At 52.0% G+C, this 22,805-nt stretch overlaps 2 protein-coding genes across 11 annotated transcripts in view; one reads left to right on the forward strand and one right to left on the reverse strand.

The window, feature by feature from the left end:
- FAM163B (family with sequence similarity 163 member B) overlaps positions 1 to 4,003 on the forward strand; it is a 47,270-nt gene extending 43,267 nt beyond the window's left edge. For all 4 annotated transcript variants that reach the window (XM_090021884.1, XM_090021887.1, XM_090021885.1 and 1 more), the window contains 2 exons: positions 2,714 to 2,829; positions 3,434 to 4,003. In XM_090021884.1, coding sequence (XP_089878010.1) covers positions 2,737 to 2,829; positions 3,434 to 3,826 — 486 coding nt within the window. In that variant the 5' untranslated portion in view covers positions 2,714 to 2,736 and the 3' untranslated portion in view covers positions 3,827 to 4,003. The remainder of the gene's footprint in view (positions 1 to 2,713; positions 2,830 to 3,433) is intronic.
- A 17-nt stretch (positions 4,004 to 4,020) lies between these two features.
- The window catches only part of ADAMTSL2 (ADAMTS like 2), a 46,147-nt gene continuing 27,362 nt past the window's right edge, over positions 4,021 to 22,805 (reverse strand). For all 7 annotated transcript variants that reach the window (XM_090021879.1, XM_090021881.1, XM_090021880.1 and 4 more), the window contains 6 exons: positions 22,106 to 22,319; positions 18,328 to 18,483; positions 12,999 to 13,169; positions 12,391 to 12,567; positions 9,635 to 9,779; positions 4,021 to 7,465 (listed from right to left, as the gene is read on the reverse strand). In XM_090021879.1, the coding sequence (XP_089878005.1) occupies positions 7,347 to 7,465; positions 9,635 to 9,779; positions 12,391 to 12,567; positions 12,999 to 13,169; positions 18,328 to 18,483; positions 22,106 to 22,319 (982 nt within the window). In that variant the 3' untranslated portion in view covers positions 4,021 to 7,346. The remainder of the gene's footprint in view (positions 7,466 to 9,634; positions 9,780 to 12,390; positions 12,568 to 12,998; positions 13,170 to 18,327; positions 18,484 to 22,105; positions 22,320 to 22,805) is intronic.

The raw sequence follows: 22,805 nt of genomic DNA on the forward strand, positions 1-22,805 counted from the left end.
CCCCAGAACTCATGAGCAAGGAACTGCCTGCCTCCAAAGGGAAACCTCACCTGCCTTTGGAAAGCGCTTGTGAGTAAGCTGCTCAATCTGATTAGATATCTAGCTGGCAGTAACACAGATGCGTGATCAAAAGGCTACCTCCGCCACACTGTTTGCTCTTTAGGATTTCTAAGATATTGCTTAATCCTGTACCCTAGTTTCCCCTACGCCTTGTAATCAATAAAGTTCTCCTTTTCGACTGGTGTGGGAGACTTATTGAGGGGTGGGTCTAAATTATGCCTAAGAGACCCCTTAGGTCTGCGGACTAAGGGAGACTTCACTTTTTGCCCCCTGACTTGGGGAAGTGCCCCAAGTGCCTGTACCAGGTCGAGTACCCGTCGGACTATTAGGCCTGTGTTTCCCCGAGGACACAGGGCCAAGACAGTCCCGTCTCGGGGTGGCGGCGGCGATGTTACCCCCAGACTAGCGAGTGTGCTCCGGGAGAGGGGTCGACCAAGCATAAGGCGCCCCTAGGGAGGCATTCGGAGCCTGGAAGGTGGTCGGGCACAGGGAGGTGGGCGGCTCAACGCAAGAGTGCCCCCTACTGGCCCACCTCACATGGTGGAAACAGCGGTAGGATACGAATACCCGGCTGTTTTACTGAGGTGGAATCTCTGCACCTGCCACCCCGCACACCCCAAGAAATGTGAAGTATCCCAACCTTGCCATGTCTTTAACACTCTAATTCCTTATTGCTAAGGTTAACGCAGCACTCTCTTACCCTAGTTCGAAGTGGCCCAGATGCCACTGATATAGGTGGTACTAAATAGCCTCATGGGTGGCAGCCCGACCTTGCCATGTCTTTAACTCTTTAATTCCTTATTGCTAAGGTTAACGCAGAGCTTTCTTACCCCAGTTCAAAGTAGCCCAGATGCCACCAACATGGGTGGCACTAAATAGCCTCATGGGTGGCAGGCTTAGGCCAGAAGAAGGTCTGAGACTACACGCTAATCCCAGCAGATGCTCGACTGAGGCCTGCACAGTAGGGGCATGCTCTGGCCCCCGTGGGCCACGTGTAGTTTCTGAGCACCAGGATCTCAGCTGCTATAGCATGTGTGCACCATACAGGGAAGACGTCCCCACCTTCATTTAAGTTTGCTGCACCAGACCGGTGCAGCAAGCCCTGCACTGAGCCCCTGCCCATCATTTCGTCCCTTCCGCTCTGCAGAATCACTCTCATTCTTTTCAGCAGTCGCCTTCCAGCGGCTTTGCTGCGTGCTGACAAGAAACCATCAACCTTGGCAGGAACTCCCTATGCAGGGCTCAGCCCCCTCTGCTTTGCCTGCATTGAGCAGTGTCAGCACAGACAGCGAGGACTTCTCGGTGCCTAAGCATTAGTTTATGGGACTGCAACACGGCGCGTCATCTGTGGCCTCGGTGGCTCAGGCCAGGCCACCCAGAGGCCCAGCCTTGTTTTGCAGACATCGTTGCTGCTTGTGGAGACAGCAAGGGTGGTGAGACCTGCAGGACAGGTCCTCCTGCTGGCTCTGAACCCGGTCTCCTGAGTAGCCTTGGTTGCATCGCTTAAGCCCAGTGGACCAAACTCCTCCCAGGCTGTTAATGTACTGCTGTGATATCAGGGCAGACCACTGGGGCAGGATGGATCCGAGACAGTGCAGTGGTGAGCAGGACAGGCGAGAGTATGCAGGTGCCTACAGACACAGTGAGGGCTTCATCACAGCACAGGCAGCCGTGACTTCACAGTTCGGGGGATGCTTTGTTGCCCGAACAAGGCTTAGAGCAACCCCCCCACCCCACCCCATCCTCCAAGGCATGTGGCAGCAGCCTGTGCCCGGCAGGACCAGGGCTAACTCTACCCGTGCTGAGGAAGCCTCTTGGGGCATGGGGTGTCCCCCCACAGCCTTCACACCTATGCCCATGAAAGGGGCAGCAGACCAGCCACCCACCATGGCCAACTGGGTCCTGAGGCCTGGCCAGCCTCAGTCGCTCAGTTCCCCTGTGAAGCCCTATGAGAGGAGCTGGCAGGTGGTCCCTACTCAAGCCTAGGGCTGCTGCGGAAGGGTATGCATGCTCTTCTGCAACTGTTGCAGGAGGAAGAAGGGATGGGACCTCATCAGCCCTAATAAGACCAAGTGAAACTCCTGTCCAGACTGGCACCAGTGCTCTTAGGCAGTGCCAGCCTCAGTGTCTCTAGGGGACCTTGGCTGGCTGCAGTCTGGGGTGGGGGGGAAGTACTGTACCCCGGCCCTGCCATGACAGAGAGGCTCTCAGCATCTCCCCGTGTACTCTGCACTGATGTTTTCAGCCACATCACTTTCCAGCAGTCCCTGTACCCTGGCCAGCTCCTCACAGGCCCATGCAGCACAAATCCTCTTACATGTCCCTCCCTTGACACCAGGAATGGGGTTGGCCTGGACCCAGGCAATGATTTCAGATGCACGTAGCATGGGACAGTAGCCCCACCTGCTGCTGCCGGGCACCCTGACCCCGTGGGATACAAGCCTGATGGCAGAGCCTGTGGCGCTGGGACCAGCTGTCTGCACCCCGTTGGGGAGAAGTATGCCCACCCCAGGGCAGTACTGCAAGGGTGGGCTTGGCCCCCTAGAGCACAGTGCCTTTGGTGGGTGCTGAGTGGATGTTCAGGCCACTTTTGGCTGCAGGCAGGTTTGCCCTCCTTCCCCACGATGCTTAAGGAGCACATTGTGTCTTGCAGGCTGTTAATGGAGAAGAGGTCGAATGACAGCCGGGACTGTGGTCATCACAGGTGGAATATTAGCGACCGTCATTTTGCTTTGTATCATCGCGGTTCTCTGCTACTGTAGGCTCCAGGTACTCCTCACCGGGGCCGTGCATCACCCATGCAGCTGCTGGGCACACGGGCGTCTCAGCCCGGGGTACGGCGGGGAGGAAGGGAGGCATGGGCGAGTTTGCTGAGCACTGAATGCTTATAGGCAGGGCATGGCCATCGCCTGGGAACACGGAGTCAAAGAGCGGCCAGCATGTGGGGCACCTCACGAGCGCATGACGTGCCCCTCAGCCAGTCCTGCCCCAGGAGGCTCACGCGGGGTTTGCAGTGTTTGAAAGCCATTTGGAGCCAGGGTCTCAGCCCGGCACAGCCTGGCCCTTCCCGCAGCAGGCTCAAACCTTTTATTTATCCTTGAAGGAGGGGGGATGCCAGTGCTAGTCTCTCTGGTCCAACCCCGCCCGCGCATCCGTCAGGAGCATTTTATCCAATGCCTTTAACACAGGGCAAGAGATGGGGCCTCAACCTGGACGAACCTGAGCTTTGGGTGCGTCCCAAGCTCCACGTCCATCCTGGGCCGAACCCAATACACCCCACGTTCAACCTCCCGCGTGCAGCTGGGGTTTGTCGTGCTTTAGGGGGACCAAGCTCCAAAGTAACTGGTCGTTCTCCTTCTCGCCGGCTTTTCAGTATTACTGCTGCAAAAAAGACGAGTCCGAAGAGGATGAGGAGGAGCCGGACTTCGCCGTGCACTCCCACATCCCTCCCCTCCACAGCAACCACAATGTAGTGCTGACCAATGGGCCCTCCGTCTACACCGCCTCCTCGCCCTTCCACAAAAAGCACTCGCAGTGCCGGACCGTGTGCCCCAGCTGCTCCCACTATGAGCCGCCCACCTTCTTCCTCCAGCAGCCCCCCGAAGAGGTCCGCAACGGGGGCGACCGCGTCAGCTACAAGAACATCAGCCAGGAAGATATTGAACTGCCGGTGAGCGTCTCGAACCTGCAAGCGCTGAACCCAAACCGCCTCTCGGCCATGCGGGAGGCTTTCTCTCGCAGCCGGAGCATAAGCACGGATGTCTGAGCTGCTAGAGCCTGGACGTAGCGAGCTGGCCAGCCCGTGCGAGGCTTTTTCTACAACAGCCGAGCTTTCAATAATGGTGAAACTCTTTAAAAAAAAAAAATCTGTGGAAGTGTTTTAAAATGATGAATGTATTTATATGTTATATATAGCTATACATATAGTAAACCACTATATAAAGAGGAAAAATAAAGGGGGGGGGGGGCGGGGAGAGGGAGGGACAGAGAGGGCCATAGCATATGCTGCTTGGAGGGGTTTTGTGGGGCTGCACATTTAATTTTTTTTTTATTAGATGAAATTTTGATATTGTGCATCCTTTTATACCCATCAAGAGGTCCCCTGATGACCATCAGGGTGGTGAATACCAGCAGGTACAGGTGCAGGGGCCGTCACAGCAAGACAAGGCTGCACAAGCCAACAGGCATCTGTCATCCCTCTTGGAGGGTCAAACCCACCCTTGAGCTGGGGGGGGGCCAGCCTACAAACTACTGCAGACCTGGAAATGGCACCAACTGGAACTGAGTGGTGTACAGGCCTTCTGCAGGGCTCGGAGGGGAATGTCGCCCTGCGCGAGCAGTCAGCAGAGATGGGCTTGATCTACGAGGTAGTGAACCAAAACGGTCATCTCTGACCTTTCTACAATGCAGGAGCTCGAGCTCTCACTCTTTTTCTCTCCACTGTCTATTTATTGGGCACAACCCCATGTGCAGAAGGATGCCCCCCACCCCCCAAGGTACAGGATACAGTTGACGCAGGGTCTTGTCCTCTAGAAGAGGCTTCCAGAGGTGAAATGCAGCTGTCCCTAGGGAAAGTAATTGGGGGTTTTTAACACCACTATCTGATTCCTATGTAACAAGAGAGAGACAATTTATCACCAAGCAACTTTGGTTTTCCAACCCCCCCTCCCCCCCAAATGATACTATACACACACACTTCTGAACTGGGCAACTGAGGGCTAAGCAAAAAAAAAAAAGACTTTTTCCCCAGTTTTTTTCCACCTGGAAACGCATCACAAGGCTTTTAGGCAGAGGCAATGGACCGGTCTCAATTCCAAGCCACTGGCAGAGTTCCCATAACAAGAATTTCTAATTCACAGCAAAAGCCAGGGTCATGCCCCACCTCAAAAAGGGGGCTGCTCTGCAGCCAGTAGTGCCCAGGGCCCATGCCCAGCTTATCCATTTCTCCACCCCCTGGTCCCTCTGCTGTCTTGAACAGCAATTGCTCTGGAAGCGCCGTCTTCTGAAGTTTTCAAACTCCTGCTCACAGATGAAAGTGGAAACGCACCATGGTTATCTTGCCTTTCATGATAACAGGCCGACACACTGGGAAAGCGCTGGGATAGTGGCAAGGCAGAGAGCTGAATCCCCCCCTTGAGCGGAAACACAATCTGTGACCTTGCCGCGGTATTTTAACAGGCGGACGAGCTAATCGCAGCCTGTGTGCACTGAAGACATGTTCGGGCTTGTAAATTCTTGATGTTGCAACTCAAAAAGCACCGTGCTTAGCGGTTAGAGGACTGCCATATGCTGATGGAGGAAGGCAAGCCTTTCCCTGGATAAAACACAATCAAAAGGAACCATTTTCTTCTCGTTTAAGAAACAAACCGTTTCTAATTTCTTTAGAAGAGGGACCCAGCGATAGCATAAGCGCCTGGAAAGGCCCTTCCACAGGCGTGCGCATGTGCGCTCCTGTCTCAAGGCTGCTTTTGTTTTCCTGATGCGTACGACTTGTCTTCTGAAGGCTCTCCTTTGTAACGGCGTTATACACCATTCAGGCTCCGTAATCGCAGAACGACTCACTCATTTTCAGAGAAGAACGGACCGGCTGCAAATAGACTCTAACGGCCTCCGCGTCGCGCCCGCATCCCGGGCTTGTTATTAAAGACGCACTCTCCGAGGGGAAAGCAGTCGTTTCAGACTCGTCCGCTTATAAATACTGTATATGGCCCAACTGGATATTTTACTTTTGCCCTCGAGGGGTTTTTTTTAATTCTATGGGAGACCTTTTTAATGTGCAAGTTATTCTTTACAACTGAATATCTTAGACATTCTTGGGGGGGTTCTGTCTTGGTTTGTAACAAGTCTAACGTGCCTGGTTTCTTCCTTCTTGAGCTGTGTAACTGGGGAAGCATTGATGTCAATGTGTTTGCTGGGGAATGGTGTTCTGTCTTCTGAGTAATCTAGTGTAACAGCAGCCGCTTCTACAGCTCTCTTAATTTGTACAATCCCTGACTCCAGTTTGTTTCAAATGCATTTAGACTTTGGATCTTTTGCCTTTTCTGTAGACAGACTTCTGTTTCCATCTTCCCTCTTTTTTTCCCAGTAGACCTTCGACACCTTAGCAAGCCCCGTCACCCGTTTCACTCACCTTCACGCAGTGAACTGCTGTACAGGACTTCTGAGCTCACTGAGAAAAAAATTAATAAAAAAATAAATAAATAAACTACTCTTTGACATGGTTTCAGAGGCTGAGCTCTTTTTTATTGATAGCCACGCAGTTGTGGGCCAGAGCATCCAGCCCATGAACACAAAGACAGTCCCTATCTGCCGTGAAGGGACCGCTACATACGTGTCTGCAGGATCAGGGCTTCTATTGGCAGGGACTCCTATCCATACGTGGCATCAGCTGCCACACACACAGGGAGAAACATATGCTAAAAACTTGAGAATAAAACAAGATACCATCATAAATATGACAATTTTATTAAAATATACATACGAGTACAAATTAATGATTATAGGGATAAAGGTCACTGTTTGTAAACAAATATATTAAAAAGAGCACATCTTTTCTGTGATATAAAGTGCAGTTATGTTTCCTTATTATATACATTATGTCAGCATTATGATTTTTATAAGGGCTATGGCACTGAAGTTTGATTATAAGATAAAATTCTCTGAAAAAGTATACACCTACATATTACACAAAGGGCTTTGGCTTAAGGTCATTGAAGGAATGAAGTTCAGCTTCCTGCCATTACAGAAAGGCAATGAAGGCTAGAAGACAGGCGTAGGGGCTAAATCAGAAAGCAGGTACGAGGACCTCCTGCTAGGGAGAAGATCGTGGTGCTTCCATGTTGCATGGTTTGCTCTTTACCATCATCCATCTAAAACTCCCATATTGAATAGCACACGAAGGAGAGCCCTTTTAAGACACGGGAATGTTTTGGAGCTAGGATGAATCAAATATACAAGATGCTATGTACAGTTCTCAATCGTCAGAGGCTACCCATATACAGTAGTAACGGAGCTGTCGTTTCTGCTGGTGCCATTTCCCTCCGTTATGAGGAAGGGGAGAGAGGAACAAGGGTGGTATCTTTTCAGCGGTGGGAGGAAACAGCCGCAACGCAAGTCCGTGGCACACTTGGCTCTGCAGAGCGATGGCTTTCTGGAAGTAGGCGAATGCAACCGGGGTGTTCCCCACCTCTTGCCTGTTACCGCTCTAGCCAAACGCCGGATGCTTGTGAGCAGACTACCCTCCGGTCCTTCCAAGTCTGAGACCCGAAGTCCTTCTAACCTCGCCACTAGGAATGAGGGGCCCTGCAGGACCTGCAGCAAGCTTTGCTATAATACCAGTGGCTGCAGAGGTTCACTTTGATTGCCAAAGCACAGTTCGTTCCAGCTTGGTCCTGACAGCTGTCATCTAGAGAAGAGAAACACAGATTGGCAATCAAGAGGAGAAGTCAAAAGGCAACATCATGGGGAAAAAAAATTACGGTCTACGCTTTTAGCTCATTTCGTCTCTGGTTTGTTGACTCCGTTTCTCTTTGGAAGTTTTGTTAATGGACAAATGAAGGGTATTTCTGATTTCCATTGGTCCAACTCTTCTTCCCTCTCTGATTAGCATAAAAAGACCCTCTCTGGTTAGTTCAAATATAGCTACGCTCTCCCTACCCATTTCTGGAAAGCCATTCAGTCCTTCCTTTTCAAGCTGCAAGGTGCAAAATGACCTTTGCAGGCTTCTTTCAGCACCCTGCCTGTCTCAAATCCCCCTTTGGCTTGCCTTACATTTTAAATGAATGCAACCCAGGAAGGACTGAACCAGCATAGAAATGCCCAGGTTTCACCAAATCCCAGGAAGCGGCCTCGCTTTGTGCTGCGGCTTCTTAAATAGTAACAGCAAAGCTGGGCTGGGACAGGGTCATATGTTTGTGTGCGCCAGGCCCAAGGGGGCTGAGTTTTGTTTCTGAAGCCTGATTCTCTCTTGGGATGTCACTGAACGAAAGGGGAAGACGAAAGTGCTGCCTCACTGGGTATAAACACCTTGGGATCCAGTAGCAATGGGGAAAGGGCACAGAGAACATGGGCAAGCCCTGTTATTTATCATTTGTTTTCCAGTAGCACAGCAAAGCCCCTTTCACAGACTGGGACCCCTCTGTGCTAGACGCTGCTCCAACTCTGAACAGAAAAGCAGACGATCTCTCCTGAGCCGCTCACGTGATAGCGAACAGCAGGATTATGGTAACCACTTAGCGTGAACGGCCAGCTGAATGGAAGGAGAAGGCAACTTCAGGGCATCCCACATATGTCCCAATATTGTATAAAGGCAATTGTGATGCTCTTAGAGCACGTGGGCGGCAGCCAAATGAGTCAAAAAACTCCCTCCCTATAATAGTGCTGTTGTGAGGAGCCACGATACAAAACTCAGGTGGTAAAAAGGTCTTGGTGACATGAAGGCAGCTGTCTGAATTGCTCTTCTTCTAGTAGCGTTCTGCCCTTCCACGATACTTCCCTCCCACAAAGTGTTATCAAACCTCACCGCCCACAGGGAGAAGAGAGCAATGGGTAACAGAAGCCACAAAGCAAGTCCACAGCAAAGCCCAAAGACCCCCACTCTTGTGCTTTATGTACACACCCATCCTTATTTCCAACTCCTAGTACAGACTGAGAACTACATGTTCACTGGAGATCACAGCCTCTTCGAGTCAAGGGACCCCAGCTGGAAAATGAGATGGTCACGAATCCCACAGGATGTAGGAGTCTAAAATCATTCAGATAAGACCACAGATGAACCGTACTCAGACATTAGTGGGGATTTAAACACAGCAACATGCTACCAGAGTCAGCATTTGGGTCAGAGAAAACTCTGCTGTTTTGACTACTTAGCAGCTATTGCACTTTCTTTCAGAGCAATACATGCCTAGCACCCTACAGAGACACAAGGCACGTGTGCATGTGCCGATTTAAGGTGCATTCGCTATTTTTAAGGTGCATTAAGGGCACAGGTCTACACGTGCACACCCTTAATGCACCTTAAAAATGGTGATTTCAGGCTATTCACACCTAAGTTTGATACCTGCAAAAGTAGGTATCAAATTTATGCGCAGAGAGCTAAAGCGCCTTAACGCACATGTAGACGTGCTAAGGCGCATTTACACTGTGTATGTCAACTGACTTGGGACCCAAGTCAGTCCGCACACCGCATGAGTGTGCCTTAGCACATGCACATGTAGACACGCACCTAAATTGCCGTAATGCACATTAGGTAAATGCACATTACGTTTAGGCGCATGTAAAAGCACGTGTAGGCAGGCCCACCAATGTACAGAAACATGCCTCGTTCTGCGGTGGTTATCATGACTTTGCAGCTGAGTTTTGAACAGCTTATTACACCAGAATAAGAGTGTCCTCAAAGGTGCGGGCAGGCCTATCTGGGTATAACTACTAGTTTATATTCACACATAACTGATGTAGAAGAAACCTTCCCATATACATAGGCACAGCTTCAGTCAACCCCTGTCCCTCTTGGTTTGTACTAGAAGGGCAGCCCCAGACCCCACAATGAAAGAAGTATCTGGATGCCTTTCCTCACCTGGCGGCTCAGTAGGGCAGGGTTGCAGGTCACAGGTTTGTTTCCCAACCGGCTTCACAAGGGGGTCGCAGCCACGAACAATATCCTTCCCCTGGTAGCATTTCACATCACGCATTCTCACTCCAATGCCACAGGTCTTTGTGCACTGGGAAGCAGAGAGGAGCATTGTTGGCAGGACGGCATAGCTTTGCTGGACACCAGACATTGTTTTTATGGCCCATCACAGATTGACTCTCATCTTCCCCTCTGCTGACTCCTCTCCACTCCACAGGTGAGAACTGGCCGCTTCTCTTCCCAGTGGCCCAAAGATTAACAACCCAGTGAAATGAGAGCAGCTGACTTTGAGCAGCTGACTTTGGACTCTGGGTGCTTCTTTCCCAGACCTGACAAAGAGCTCTTGAAGCCCAAAAGCTCATCTCTCCTGACTACACAGGTTGGTCCAATGAAGAGGTATTGCCTCACTTCACAGGTTACACGTCTCGTCACTGGCAGAAGCATCTGAGGCCTATACGTGGCAAACCCCTAAGAGGAAGTCACTAGCCATGTTCAGGGGTTGCCAGTGGTTCCCTTTCATCAAGAACCACCCTGCCCCTTCCTCGAACAACCCATTGCAAAGACAGTTGCTACAGTTTTGAACCGAGTCTCTGAATTAAGCCAAATCCCCACCTTCCTCCAGAGGTGGACACAACCACACATAGGAGAGATGAAAGTCCCCTCTCTCCAAAGGGCCACGCACAAAGTGGAAGGCAACATTTACACTGCACTTTCTATCATCGGCTGTCTCTGCATGGAGGGCAAATGTCCCTGGTGGGGCTTGTCCAGCCAAGCCTCCCCACCAGAGCAGCACATTAGGAAAATCCAGCACCCTCTTAGACCTTATGACTCAATACAACTAGGTCAATCTTTGTGATGCCTTGGCTCGCTCTCTCTCTGCTGACACTGAGATGGGGTCTCATATTGGCCTGGTTAATTAAGGGCTACATCAATGACCAGTTTCGAAAGAAAATTAAACAAGCTGCCTGGGATGCTGAAGGGAAGAGCTATAATCCAGGCTCTTCTTTCCCTGTAACGCCAGGGACCTGCAGCTCTTTATTTGCCTTTGAAGCACCACGTGTGCTGGTCTTTCGAGACAAGACAGGAATGCTCCTGCTCAGGGTCCATCTGTGCTCGTAGGGCCGTAAGCACACATGGACATTGCCCGCTTTCATGGCTGGGGATCTGCAAGCTGGCAAGACCTCGGCCTGCAGGACTCCATCAGTCCCACAGCCACCTCCCAAACAAACTCTCAGAACCAGAATCTGGTCCAGGTTCAAGTTTTCGCGTGTTCGGAGAGCCGACTTGCCAAGCCATAATCAAGCAGGGGTTGGGGATTTCACCTCTGCCACGGCATAGCAATGGCCCTGGTAGTCAGCACACACTCATTCACCAGGACAGGCCAAACCTTCTCATCTGTGCCTCCCTCCCAACCCATATCAACCCTAATCTCCTGGCACCATCTCCGGAAGAAGCTGTCCGTTCCACCTCCATGACCTTGGCCTGTTTTTGCAGGGACTGCTACAAAAGTGCATGTGCATGTATGCTAGCTATGACACAGAAAGGGTGCAAGTGGCCCCCAGCTTTTCCCTACATATGCCCTGGGATCTCTTCCCTTATTTTTCCAAACCCTGGGAGCCACCAGTGCAGCAAATATTTGGGCAGGTTTCACTGCGCTAAGGACAATCTACTGCCCCCAATTCTCCCAGCCTGTATCTGCCAATCCCTTCTCCCTTCCCTTGTCTCATTACACACATCATTACGGCTGGCCCTGCAGACCTAGCCGGATTCCTACAACAACACAAAAAGCCAACCCGAAACACTTCCTTTCATTCCTGCTCTCCAAAAGCACAGCGAGTACTTGATTACATCTTGGCAGGGCGCGTGCTCCACTTCGAGCTGCTAATACAGTGAAAGGCTGCCTTGGCCCAAATAACCAAATCCTAATCAGTTCTTGGCAATCAGGCCAGAAGCGTCTCTGGATGAGCCATTGCCGGCTGTGCCATGCGAGCTACGCTGGAACAGTTCATTTTGTGCTCCGTTTTCCTATGTCCATTTACAGCTATTGTGCATTCGTCCGTGTGCCAGACAGCGTGCGGAAAGAATTTTGCACTTTCGCCGTAGGGGGAAGGCTGGGAGAAGGGGCAGGTCCTTCTCCTGATTGCCCTGCGGACCAGAGGATCGCGCTCCCGGTGCATGCCTGAAAACAGGACCCCCAAGGCAGGGTGTTTCACCCACCCTTACCCCACCTCCCTGCGTCATTTAGCACCCAGGTGAGGTCCTAGATTGATAGCCCCTATGAGGAGGCTCCTGAGGAGACAATGGGGATAGCACAAACTGCGGAGGAGAAGGTTTCTGTTCCTCTGGGTCTTGAGGGGAGAGGATTGTTCTTATGTCCTTACCTCCACTGAGGTTTCCAAGATGGGCGGCCATTGGCAATGGCAGCATCGAGCACGCCACTGCTGCTTCCCATCCAGGCACCTCTGAGCACTTTGTGAAGTTGGATGAACAGTGTTACCCCCGTTTTGTCAATGAGGAAACCAAGGCAAGGACTGAAGGGGTCTGACACAGAAGGGGCAGAGCCTGCAACAGAGCTCCCGCCGGGTGCCCTGTTCACTGGGCCCGGCTCTTTCCCGTCTCAGGCTGTCGCCCACAAATTAGTCCCTACTAGATCTAAGTGGCACCCCTTGGAAATACACCCCAGACCTCAGCAACCCTCTCACCTCAGACCAGGGAGTCGTGTACCACTTGAAACAAGGCCGTTCGAAGCAGGTGCTTTCTTCTACCGGTTTCTTGGTGACGTCGCAGTCGGGGGGGCTCCGTGTTTTTATCTTCCCATTGACGATCTCCAGACACAGCACTATCCTCTTCTTCACCCCACGGCCACAGGTGGTGTTACACTGCCCAGGACAGAAACCAGACAGGAGGAGAGATTAAAATGACATGTCCCAGAGATGCTCAGTGTCACGTCACGTTGAGCAGAGAGAGCTGGAGCTGAGCTCACGCCCATCCCAGTCTCGACTCAGTAACGGTGTCCGAGTGAATGGGGTTCCCAGCACCACGCCACAACATCCACGAGTCCGTCCTGCTGCCAGCCACCCGGGAGAGCAGGGCATGGCAATGCCCCAGTGACCCCCCCGTTGCAGGAAGGTCTGCATAAGCCTGTGCTTGAGGCCCTTGAGACAGTTCGCATTGCCCCTGCTTTGCCAGGAGGATAACCGAGCCTTTCACAGGTGGGATTAGACCCAGAAAGTAAGAGCCCCCTGTACCGCCCTCTCGGCAAAGGCAGGAGGAGGACAAAGTCGTAAGCCTTGGCGCAGGTCTCTCTTACCCGTTCCCAGTCCTGTGCCAGCCAGTGCGAAGGGCAGTTCTTATCCCCACAGGGGTGGATCGCCAGCGGCTTGGTCTCCAGGTTGCACTGCGACTCCGGCACCACGCGCCCATCGCTGGTTTTACAGTACACGTGCCTGATCATCCTCCCCTGCCCGCAGCTGCCGCTGCACTGAAACAGAAAGAGCAGGGTGACAAGAGTGAGGGGCAGGAAGGGACAGCGTGGCAGCCCTACATGGTGACAGGGAAGCCCGTCAGCGGATCGTTTCTGCCTCAGCTTCAGCTGGAAAGGAGTTCAAGGATGGGAAGTTCTTGCTTGCAAGTTCCTTCAAGCAAGGACTTCATGGGCACATTTTTTTTTTTTTTTTTTATATCTCGGGCCCTGTAAGGTTGATCTCGGGGACGGTACAGAAGAGCTTACCCAAGGCAGCTAGAAACCGACCCAGAGCTGGGCCTGAAAAACACCTTCATTCCCTTAGCGTCCTTTGAGGGGTCTCCATTTGGGCAACCAAAATGGCCAGCATAGCGTTAGATGCTCTGGGCCATGGTGGCTTGATGACTTGCCCTGATCGCACAGGAAGGCTCTGGCAGACCTGGCTACCAGATCCAAAATCCCAAGCCAGGACTTTCCTGATAAAGCCACCTCGTTTCTTGCAAAACCTGTCAGCCCCCTTCACTGCCAGGAACTCAGCTGACAAGTAACTGGTGCCCATGTGTTACGGAGAACAAAAGAGACGCCAGTTATTGTGGCTGTGGCCAACTTGGGTGAGAGCACAAACAAGCAGATGGCAGACGTGCATGGAGAGCCGAGGCACCACCAGGCCCACTCACCAAGTCCTAAAGGAGCTCATCTCCAAGCTGGGATGAATACGGTGCTAAATAAGGCACCCAGTTCTGTACCATGTTATCTGTGCGGCTCTCTTAATCACCTCTAAACTCAACATTTGGCTTCATAATCCTACAAGGGATCTCTCTGCTTTGGCTGAAGAGATGGATGAAGACAGAAGCTGCCTTTAGGGAAACCTGAAGGAGCCCCCCATATCCCAGCTGCTCCCCTGACCCTGCGCTCCTCATCCCCTTATCCCCATTCCCCCCCCCAGCCCCCTGCAGTGCAATACGCTGGCTCTTAATTTTTAAGAAAGACTTGCCAAGTCTCACTGCTGGGTAGAGGGAGAGAATGAAGGTGCAAGAGGAAAATGAGAAGGCCAAGTGCTTTGTTTGCTTTAGATAAAACATGCAGCAGCCTTCAAAGAGACCAAAAAAAAATCTAAGGTAATTGGGTACAAATATATCCCCCTCATTTCAATAAAAAACTGCACAGGTATTGTCTCAACCTATACTTTAAACAGTGAAAGTCCTCACGTTCTTTTTGTTGCAGCGCTTTGAGATGTGCTGTATTTCACACTGCAGCTGTTGTCATGGAAACCACTTATTTTTAGCCAATGCCACCAAATCAAAATCGCTATAAAAATAGCTCCAGAACAAGGCCTGGCTGACACACACACCACACTTTTTTTTTTTTTTTTTTTATAAAGAAAGATATTAGGGGGGGTGGGCCACGGGGTTGTTTGAAAACTCCCAAACTTCAGGCATTTCAAGCAAAGATTATAGCCCAAGGGAGAAGACAGACTGTCATGCCTCCAAGCCATCCAGTCTTTCCTCTGTGATATTCTGATCCTCCTCTGGAGCGAGGATGCCTCTCAACGTCATGTCACCAGCACGTTTCACTCGCACATCCCTGCTCTGCGGGCTATGATGGTTAATGAAAACATGGTAACTGGAGCACCTCCCACACCTGATACCCCGTGCTGAAGTCCTCAAGTGGTTGAGCCAGGAGAAGTTTTGGGAGCGGGGATCTCCGGGTGTGGCCCACCCACCAGATCTTTGCTTTGTATTGGGAAGAGCTCAGCTTGAACCCCTGCCCAAGTGCTCCTGCAACCAAGCAGAAGTTTGGAGCTGGATGCACATTAGCTAAGATCCTTGCAGCTGGGCCATTCACTATTCATAACTGTGGTTTCCTCCTGTGTGTGGATGATGGGATCGTGTTGGCAGTGCATGCCCAGGCTTAATCTGGAACGTGACAAAAGTTGCGGAAAACCCTGGCAAGGATATATCAAGAACAGGCACAGTGATGATGCTGGTTTAGATCCTGCACCCTGATTTTTCAGCCAGCTCCACATTTGCACATAGTTTTGTGCACATAACCCACTGCGCATCAAAAAGGGCACGTGTGTTTTTGCACACATAGCCTTGCATAGTTGGGGAGAGCTCCTGTAGCCTGGGAAGTCTCCCAGCTCTGAAACCAAGTGCCTGCCTAATGCAAAACAGACCCAGAAGCACAGTTCAAATGGGGAGGGGTGAAAAGGTAATTCAGTGTCACCCTGCTCTTCCTGGACCCACTGACCAAAAAAGAGCACCTCTGGCACTAGCCAAAAAGACGTACGAAACCAGAGGGCTCCCAACCAGCCTGACAAGAAGGATGGGGAACTGGATCTGTTGCTTTGAGTCAGTCGCCCACAAGTGACAAGTGACATCCGACGGTCCGTCTCACAAGCAGACCTGGCTGGGCACAAGGTGCAGCTGCTGGCTCTCAGCAGGGGCACAGCTGAAAGAGCAGAAGCAAAGCTGGGGACTGCAACAGCTATTTCATACCATCTGGGGTCCCTCTGGACTTCAATCCCGCCTCCCCTTTTCTTCGCACCCCTATCCCCAGTTCCTTCCTTTTTCAACTAGAGAGGAAGCTGAGCCCAAAATATCAGCTCTGAGTTCAGGGCTCGATAGGTTCTTGCTCGCTCTGACATGACGCAAGGGTCTGGCATGAACGTAGCTGGGATTTCCCAGCCCTGGTTGGTAAGATCAAGTCAGAGAGACGCTGCTCGCTCTCTACTCTCAGGGAGACAGAGAGAGGATTTGGGGGAGAAAGAAGAGAAGCTCAGAAGTGCAGGAGCAGACTGAGTGAATAGTGCAATAAAAGTATAGCTAGACTGGAAATGGGGCCACCTCTTTGATGGTATGTGGGAAACCCTCTGGTTCGCTTCCACTGGTAGCTCGTTCTTGCTCGGAAGAACAAAGCGGATTCCCTGCCATTCGTGCAAATGCACGTCCATGCGTCCAGGGCATTTAAACCACCGCCTGGAAAGACCTGGGTAGGTTTGCGAGTCAGTCCACTGTGCGGCACAGACGATCCTACTGAGCAAACAGCCAACAGCTTTGCCCCGGCTGTTTGCGAGTGGCCCAGAGGCTGAACTGAGCAAACCCAGAAGTTTGCTCAAACCAGACCAGGGTGGATAAGGAAGCATGTGCTAATCTCTCACAGCTGATCTGTGCTCTCGGTTACACGAGTCAAGGGAGGCCCCGGCCGGAAATGAGTCTAAAATCTAGCCTCAAATTTGCTGCACGGAGTGTGCAAGCAAAGTAAAGAGCCTGTAATTTCTGCCTAACCTGATTACTGCAACCAGTCTGTTGCATGTCTCTGGAAGGGCAGGATGAAGCAGAGGCGATGCATTGGTAGTCAGGGGTTTCCCTTGCATTAGGATGAGCTTCGGCAGGGGTTTGAGCTTCATGCACTCTACCCATTTTAGCAGGAAAAGGCAGGAGGGGTGGGGGAAAATCCCATCCTTCCCTCCTCCTTCCAGCTTTGGGGCATCTCAGGGACAGGGTAAGCCGCCAGCCACTTGCACAGACATAAGGGGAGGCCTGTGTGGAACAGCAAGGCTGCACGCCTGCCCCATTCCCTTGGCTAGACCCAGCCCTGGCTGCGAGCGAGAGTCTGCACCAGAGCCACATAAAGGGATCATAATTCCTTGGGTTTTTGGAACTGAGCCCCTCAGCTGTTTATTCAAGCAAGACACTGCAGGACAAGGAGATGGATGGAGTTTTCCACCCACCCCACGATGGCTCTCAGCCCACTGGCTGCCTCTCGTCCTCTGAACAGCAGCCGATAACAGCAGGTGTCGGTGTAGTTGCAGCGAGCGGGAAGCATGGTAAATAACCTGACCCTGGAAACGGTCCTAACGAAGGCAAGAGGAGGCTGGGAACGCAGACCAGTGCAGTGCCCTTGGGAGACGCCCTTCCACGCAGGACTCCTGGGGGCTCTCCTTCCAGGCCCAAGGGACCCAAGCGCAAAACAAATCACAGGTGGGGCCAGCAGATTGCAAAATCCGAGCTGGCTGCCTCACCTCCCGCCAAGCCCCGGACTGCGATGACAGCTGGAATCACCTCCCTATGCTCCCTCCGTCTCCCTGTAACGCGCTGGCTCACGGGAGATGGTGCAACGAGCCTGCAGCCGGGGTTCGGCTTGCGCTGGAGACGAGGTGTTACTGGCAGCCTGGGGGCTGGTGCCAAGCTCAGGTCTCTGAACGATAGCTAACAAGTTCAGCATAATCCCCAGCCGGGGGGAAGCAGTGCCAGGTCAGCTTAACTGCGAGCGTTCGGATGGCAGGAGGATTTGCTGTGGCCTCAGTAATCTCCAGACACCGACGCGAAGGGCTCCTCCGCTCTCTCCCACCTCTTGCTTTCTGCAGGCGCCACTTCTCCGAGCTTGCGAAGTTTATTGCTGTTGCTCACTGCTGTCCCTGCTGCGCTGGCCACTGCTATATGTGGACTTGCAGCGCTGGGATCGTGGTGACGCCTGCTACGATGCTGGGGGGCCGGAGGAGGTCACTGGTATCCTCAGATGATGGCACACCAGGTCATCTTCTCTCACCCCTTCCCCAGGGCACAGAACAACTATGGGGGCAGCACCAGAAGAAAGTCCGGTGCAAAGGGGCTTGCCAGCATCGAGGCAGGCATGGCCCTCGTGGTGCGTCACAGTGCGGAGACAGGCAGCGGTCAGAGCAGACAACCAAGAGGCAGGAGCCTGGGGTGCTGTCTAGCGCAAGGCTTTGCTCCTTCGGACGTGAACGCCAGATGCACAGAAGCATCCTTCTGTGGCTGGGGAAACCGAAGCCCGCAAGACCAGCTCTGCCCAGCTGCCGCTCTGCGGGAGACTAGCCTCGGTCACACGGGCCCAGACAGCACCGAGATGAGAACCCAGGGGTCCTGTCTTGACCACAGACCTTCCCCCCACTCCCCACAGATCACAGGTGAGGGAAGAGAGGGGGAAAAAGCACAGAGGGATCCTGAAAGTTTCTTCAAAAGAGAAGCTGAATGAAAACACAGAGCCAAACTCTGCTGCTGGGCAGCTCCGCTGCAGCTTCCCAGGCCAGACGGAGGCAACCAGGAGCAGACCATGGCCTGTGGACTGTATATGATATAAAGGAGCAGGGCTAAAACCATCGCCTTTGGGCTCCTGGTGTCACTTTGCTCCCCACCGCCCAACGGTGACTCACCGGTCCCCAGTCGGAGACAGTCCACTGCCGGTCGCAAGGGGGGCCTGTGCAGTTCTTCTCGGCTAGCGGCTTGGTGGTGGCATCACAGAGCTTCTCGTCCTCCGAGCACCGGATGTCCCTGGTCACCACGCTCCGCTCCCCACACCTGGCCGAGCACTGGAAGGACACAGAGGGAAGGCATGGGGTCAGCAGCATCTCTAACCAGGGCCACTCTCACCCTGCTGGCCAATGCATCTGCTTTAAGGTGCAACTTAAAAAAAGAAAAAGCAGGAAATATGCTAGAAATGCACAGAAAACAGCCTTACAACCGGGCTTTTGCAGTCATCTAGGGCAGGACTGTCCAATGCCTGAGGGGCCTCCTGCTGTGCCATGTTGTGACACTGGCACCTCCGCGCTGTGCCGTGCCAGCACCCCCGGCTCCCCCTGAAGCTCTGGCCACAGGCTACCTCTGCCCCATCGGCTGTGCTCCCTGCCATTGGGAGGTGGAACAGGAAGAGGGAGAGCGGTTGGGAGAGTCGCAGCCAAATTTGGAGCCCAGGGCTGCAGGTTAACCTCTTCGGTCAGCACCTAGGGCTGGTGCCCTGCTCCCCCACCACCACCAAGCTATGCTACCGGGCTCACAGGCTGCCAGTTGGACAGTCCTGATCTAAGGCAAAAACACTCCCCCCAACCCAGAGCCCACACAGCCTCTGCAGATGAGCTCAAATGTAGAGTAAGGGCTGCATCCTGCCTGGCGCTGCACAAAAGGAGGGCCAGGAGGGAGGACCATGAACACCCCAGCAGGTCCTCTCCTTGGCACTCCAACAGACACCAAGCCATTGCTCTTACTGGCATCGTGCAAATATCTTCAAGGCAGCCCAGTGGCTGAGTTAAAAGCCAGTCCCGAGCGCAGCAGCTGGCTACCTTTCAGGACACACTTCACTCCCAGTAGACGATGCATGAAAGTCTCTCCCAACCCTCAAACCTGCTCCTTTTCCAGGCGGCCAGCTTCTGCACCTGGGTACGCCTGCACAACCCTGTCCCATTTCCACTCCTGCCATTCCAGCACTATGAAACGAAGACCTGAGAGCACGGCAAGGAGGCACGAGTGCCTGTGTCTAGGGGTGCAGTGGGAGATACCCCGGGCTCGATTTTCAGAAGAGCCATGCTCACAGCCTGTGGCAGCCACAGGTGACGAGCACCTCTGAAAAGGAGCCCCCGGATGGCTGCTCAGGCCCCGAGGCACCTAGAACATCCTAGCAACCCTGAAAACGTGGTTACATTTTAAAGACTGGGGTGCAATCGCTCCCCTTTCACTCTCCGAAAAGAACTAGCTTAGTCGTTTCCAGGCCTCTGGAAGTGCTGCCTCCAAACCGCAGCAATTGAGATTTTTATACGGTGGATAAATTTGGCAGTGTCAAACCCCAGCGACGTTCTGTAGAAGCAGATTTGAATTACACCAGTGTCACAGATACAAATTTGCTCGTTACATAACATAAAGCAGGCAAGTGTCAACAGCCCAATACTCAGACACGCTGCACTGATACGTTAATCCTCAGAGCTCCAAAACGTGCTTTTTTTTATATGGCTTTTCCAAGCCAACTTGGCACCCTGCTTCAGATGCTGATCCAAATTAGATTAGCTTTGCTGCTGGCTAGAGGAGACCGACTCCAGGAGATGGCTCAGCAGTCCGCCCCTGACACATACTGGAGGAGAATATGGATTTCTATAACATAAGCTGCTTTGGTTTCTTAAGCCAGTCAAAATACAGCGTCGGCATGTGCAAAGGGAGCTTCTCTCGACTGAGTGGGGAAAGTCAAAACATCCTACAAAATTCAGAGAACGTATCAGGCTTTCCATCAACAGTGCTGTGGAAAGCTACTTATCACTGGCATTCAGCGTAAAGGAGGCATTCAAACATGAGCAAGCATCCCCTGGGAGGAGAAAAGGGGCCAAAAGCTGTCGGTATAAAACTGGCACAGGTCCATGGAAGTCAGTGGAACCAGGCCAGTTTGCACTAGCAGAGAATCTGGTCTCCAACTGCACTTGCTCTTGCTTAGAAAGGGACCTAGCTTAATATATGAGCAACAACAACATTTGTATCTATGCAAAGGGGAAATCAAAACTCATCCTTCAATGCAACAACGGATCAGCCCATCGTCAGGAAGCAATTTACTCGCGCCCCACATACGGCAATGCATCAACGCCCAGCAGCATCATGGAGCTGCTCAGACATCCTCCGATGCAATCAGCTGCTGAGTGAGGCTGGATATCAGGCTCAGCAGATCAGCTGAGCTGGAAGGGCAAACTGGGTGGCTCCTCCAGATGCTATAGCAATTTGGCTCTGGTGTTTTTAGACTGGTGCATAGGGATGCAACTGCTGCGGTGTGGAGATTTGTAAAGAGCCAGGAATTTAAGAGGTCGGGACTGCTTCCCAACAATGCACAGAAGTGCGATTCCACACTCATTAGAAACCCATGCTAGGGGCTGCTCTCCATTATGGGAGTGTAAATCCCAACCAACTGCGCTAAGCGGAGCTATTCCGGATTTACACTGAGACTGGAATCCGGACCTGGATTCCCCAAGGAATGGCCACTGGTTTTGTCATTTCAGTGGTTTTATGCTGCAGACTTCAACACTGGAAAGCTGGCAGGTGTCCTCTGGCATGCAGCCGAGGCGGGTCGCCGTAAGTGAATTCAAAAGACTTCTCTTCCAAAGGGAAAAAGTAGCTGTGCTGCCTAGTGGCTGATGCTGCTTCAAAATGACATCTCAGCTCAAACGGTTCCTGAATGCTTCTGTCTGTCTTAAGTCACCCATGTTCCCACATTTAAAATGACAAGCCAAGACAAGAGCAGAACTGTTCCCCATTAGGAAGATGACACACACATCTTCCAAGTGGTTTAGCAATTTGCTGACGGCACAACAAATAAAGCACCTAATTTTCCTTGTGGTGCAGCAAGATGCCGTGAAGAGGGGATGCTTGAGAGGGCATATAATCATTTACGGGACACCGCCTCATCTCCATGGTCTGTAATGATTTTTCAGGTGATTGTGTTTCAGAGTTTCTTCCTGAACCCTTTGCCTATGGGAAAAGGAGCAAATTTGGACCTTACCATCTTTTAAATTAGTTGGCAGAGAGAAAGGATTACAAAGATGAATGAAAGGCAGGTGCTTGCAGCCCCTACCCACTGTGCAGCTGAAAAAGCTTGTTGCATGGAAAGAGGCCATTGGCATAGCTGCCTCAAAAACCTGAAAGCTGGTTTGGAGCAAAGCCAGACTTGATCAATATTTCCTCAGAGTCCAAGGGGGTTCAGAGGTCCCAGGATCTCAGCTGAGCCCATCCCTGATCACAGGTTTGAGAGGAAGAAAAAGGCAGACATGATCATTTCCTCCAGAATAGGCTTAAGGGACCTCTCATCGAAACCCTGACCTTTGGGGTGCAGGGAGAAAGCATGGGGACATCTCAGCCCCAGGACCCCAGCTGTCCCCTGGTCTCATTTCAAATGTGAATGCTGGCACTTGACTTCCAGTGGAGCGAGATGTCACCATGGAAGAAATACCAGTCAACAGGATGCTCCCACTGCTGCGGCACTAGCAGAGGCGAACCACGAGTAGATCTGAAAATAAGAGTTTGTTGTAGCTTATGGAAATCACTGCGTTTGCATCTCAAAGGTTCGTGTGATGTTAGCTCTAGCTTTACAGGCCTTTGATTTCTGGTGTCGTTTTGAGACTCAAGAAACGCTCATCTACCCTGGACGCAGATCCTAAGGCACCTCAGTACACTTCTCCATTGACTTACCTCTGACCACTCTGACATTTCCCACTGAGGCCCACAGGCCGGGTTCTTGCAGATCTTGCGTTCATCCGGCCTGGTAATATCAGCAGATTCACACAGGTCGCTGTAGACGGAGCTGTCGAACCCAGGGGAGATCATCTTCCAGCAGCGGACAATGCGAAACTGGTACCCTTCGCCGCAAGTGCGGGAGCACTCGCTCCAGCTGCTCGTCTCCCACCTGCAACCAAGCGAGAGAGAGACCAGGATTTCAGGATCTGCCTTCTGAACGGGGTACATAGAGTAGACATGACCCACAGCAGCCTGGAAAAATGGCACTGCGTGAAGTACACCGGTGGTCGGCAATGTCTCTTCATGGCATTCGGCAACACTGCCAATAGTAATGCCTGTAGAGAGACCGTTGCAATGGGTATAATCTGTATCGGGGCTATAAATGTATCAGTCGTTTCCCAGAGGGGTAGAATTCAGCATTGCCATGGACTAATTTTATTAATTAAAATTATAAAATTAAATTAATTTTATTAATTTTTTCTGACCCTGGATACCCGAGTTCACATGGGCTGTGCAGTGCTCAGACACCATCACCACGGGTCCTAAAACAAAACTAAGATAGAGACCCAGACAGTTCTACCAAAAAATGACTTCTGTGGGTCTCTGTCTAACCCTGAAAGGACATACGTCCACAGCCCAGCTCTGTAGCGACTCA

The sequence above is a fragment of the Crocodylus siamensis genome, chromosome 11 (assembly GCF_052110815.1).
Source record: "Crocodylus siamensis isolate JL-2025a chromosome 11, ASM5211081v1, whole genome shotgun sequence".
NCBI classification, from domain to species: domain Eukaryota; kingdom Metazoa; phylum Chordata; order Crocodylia; family Crocodylidae; genus Crocodylus; species Crocodylus siamensis.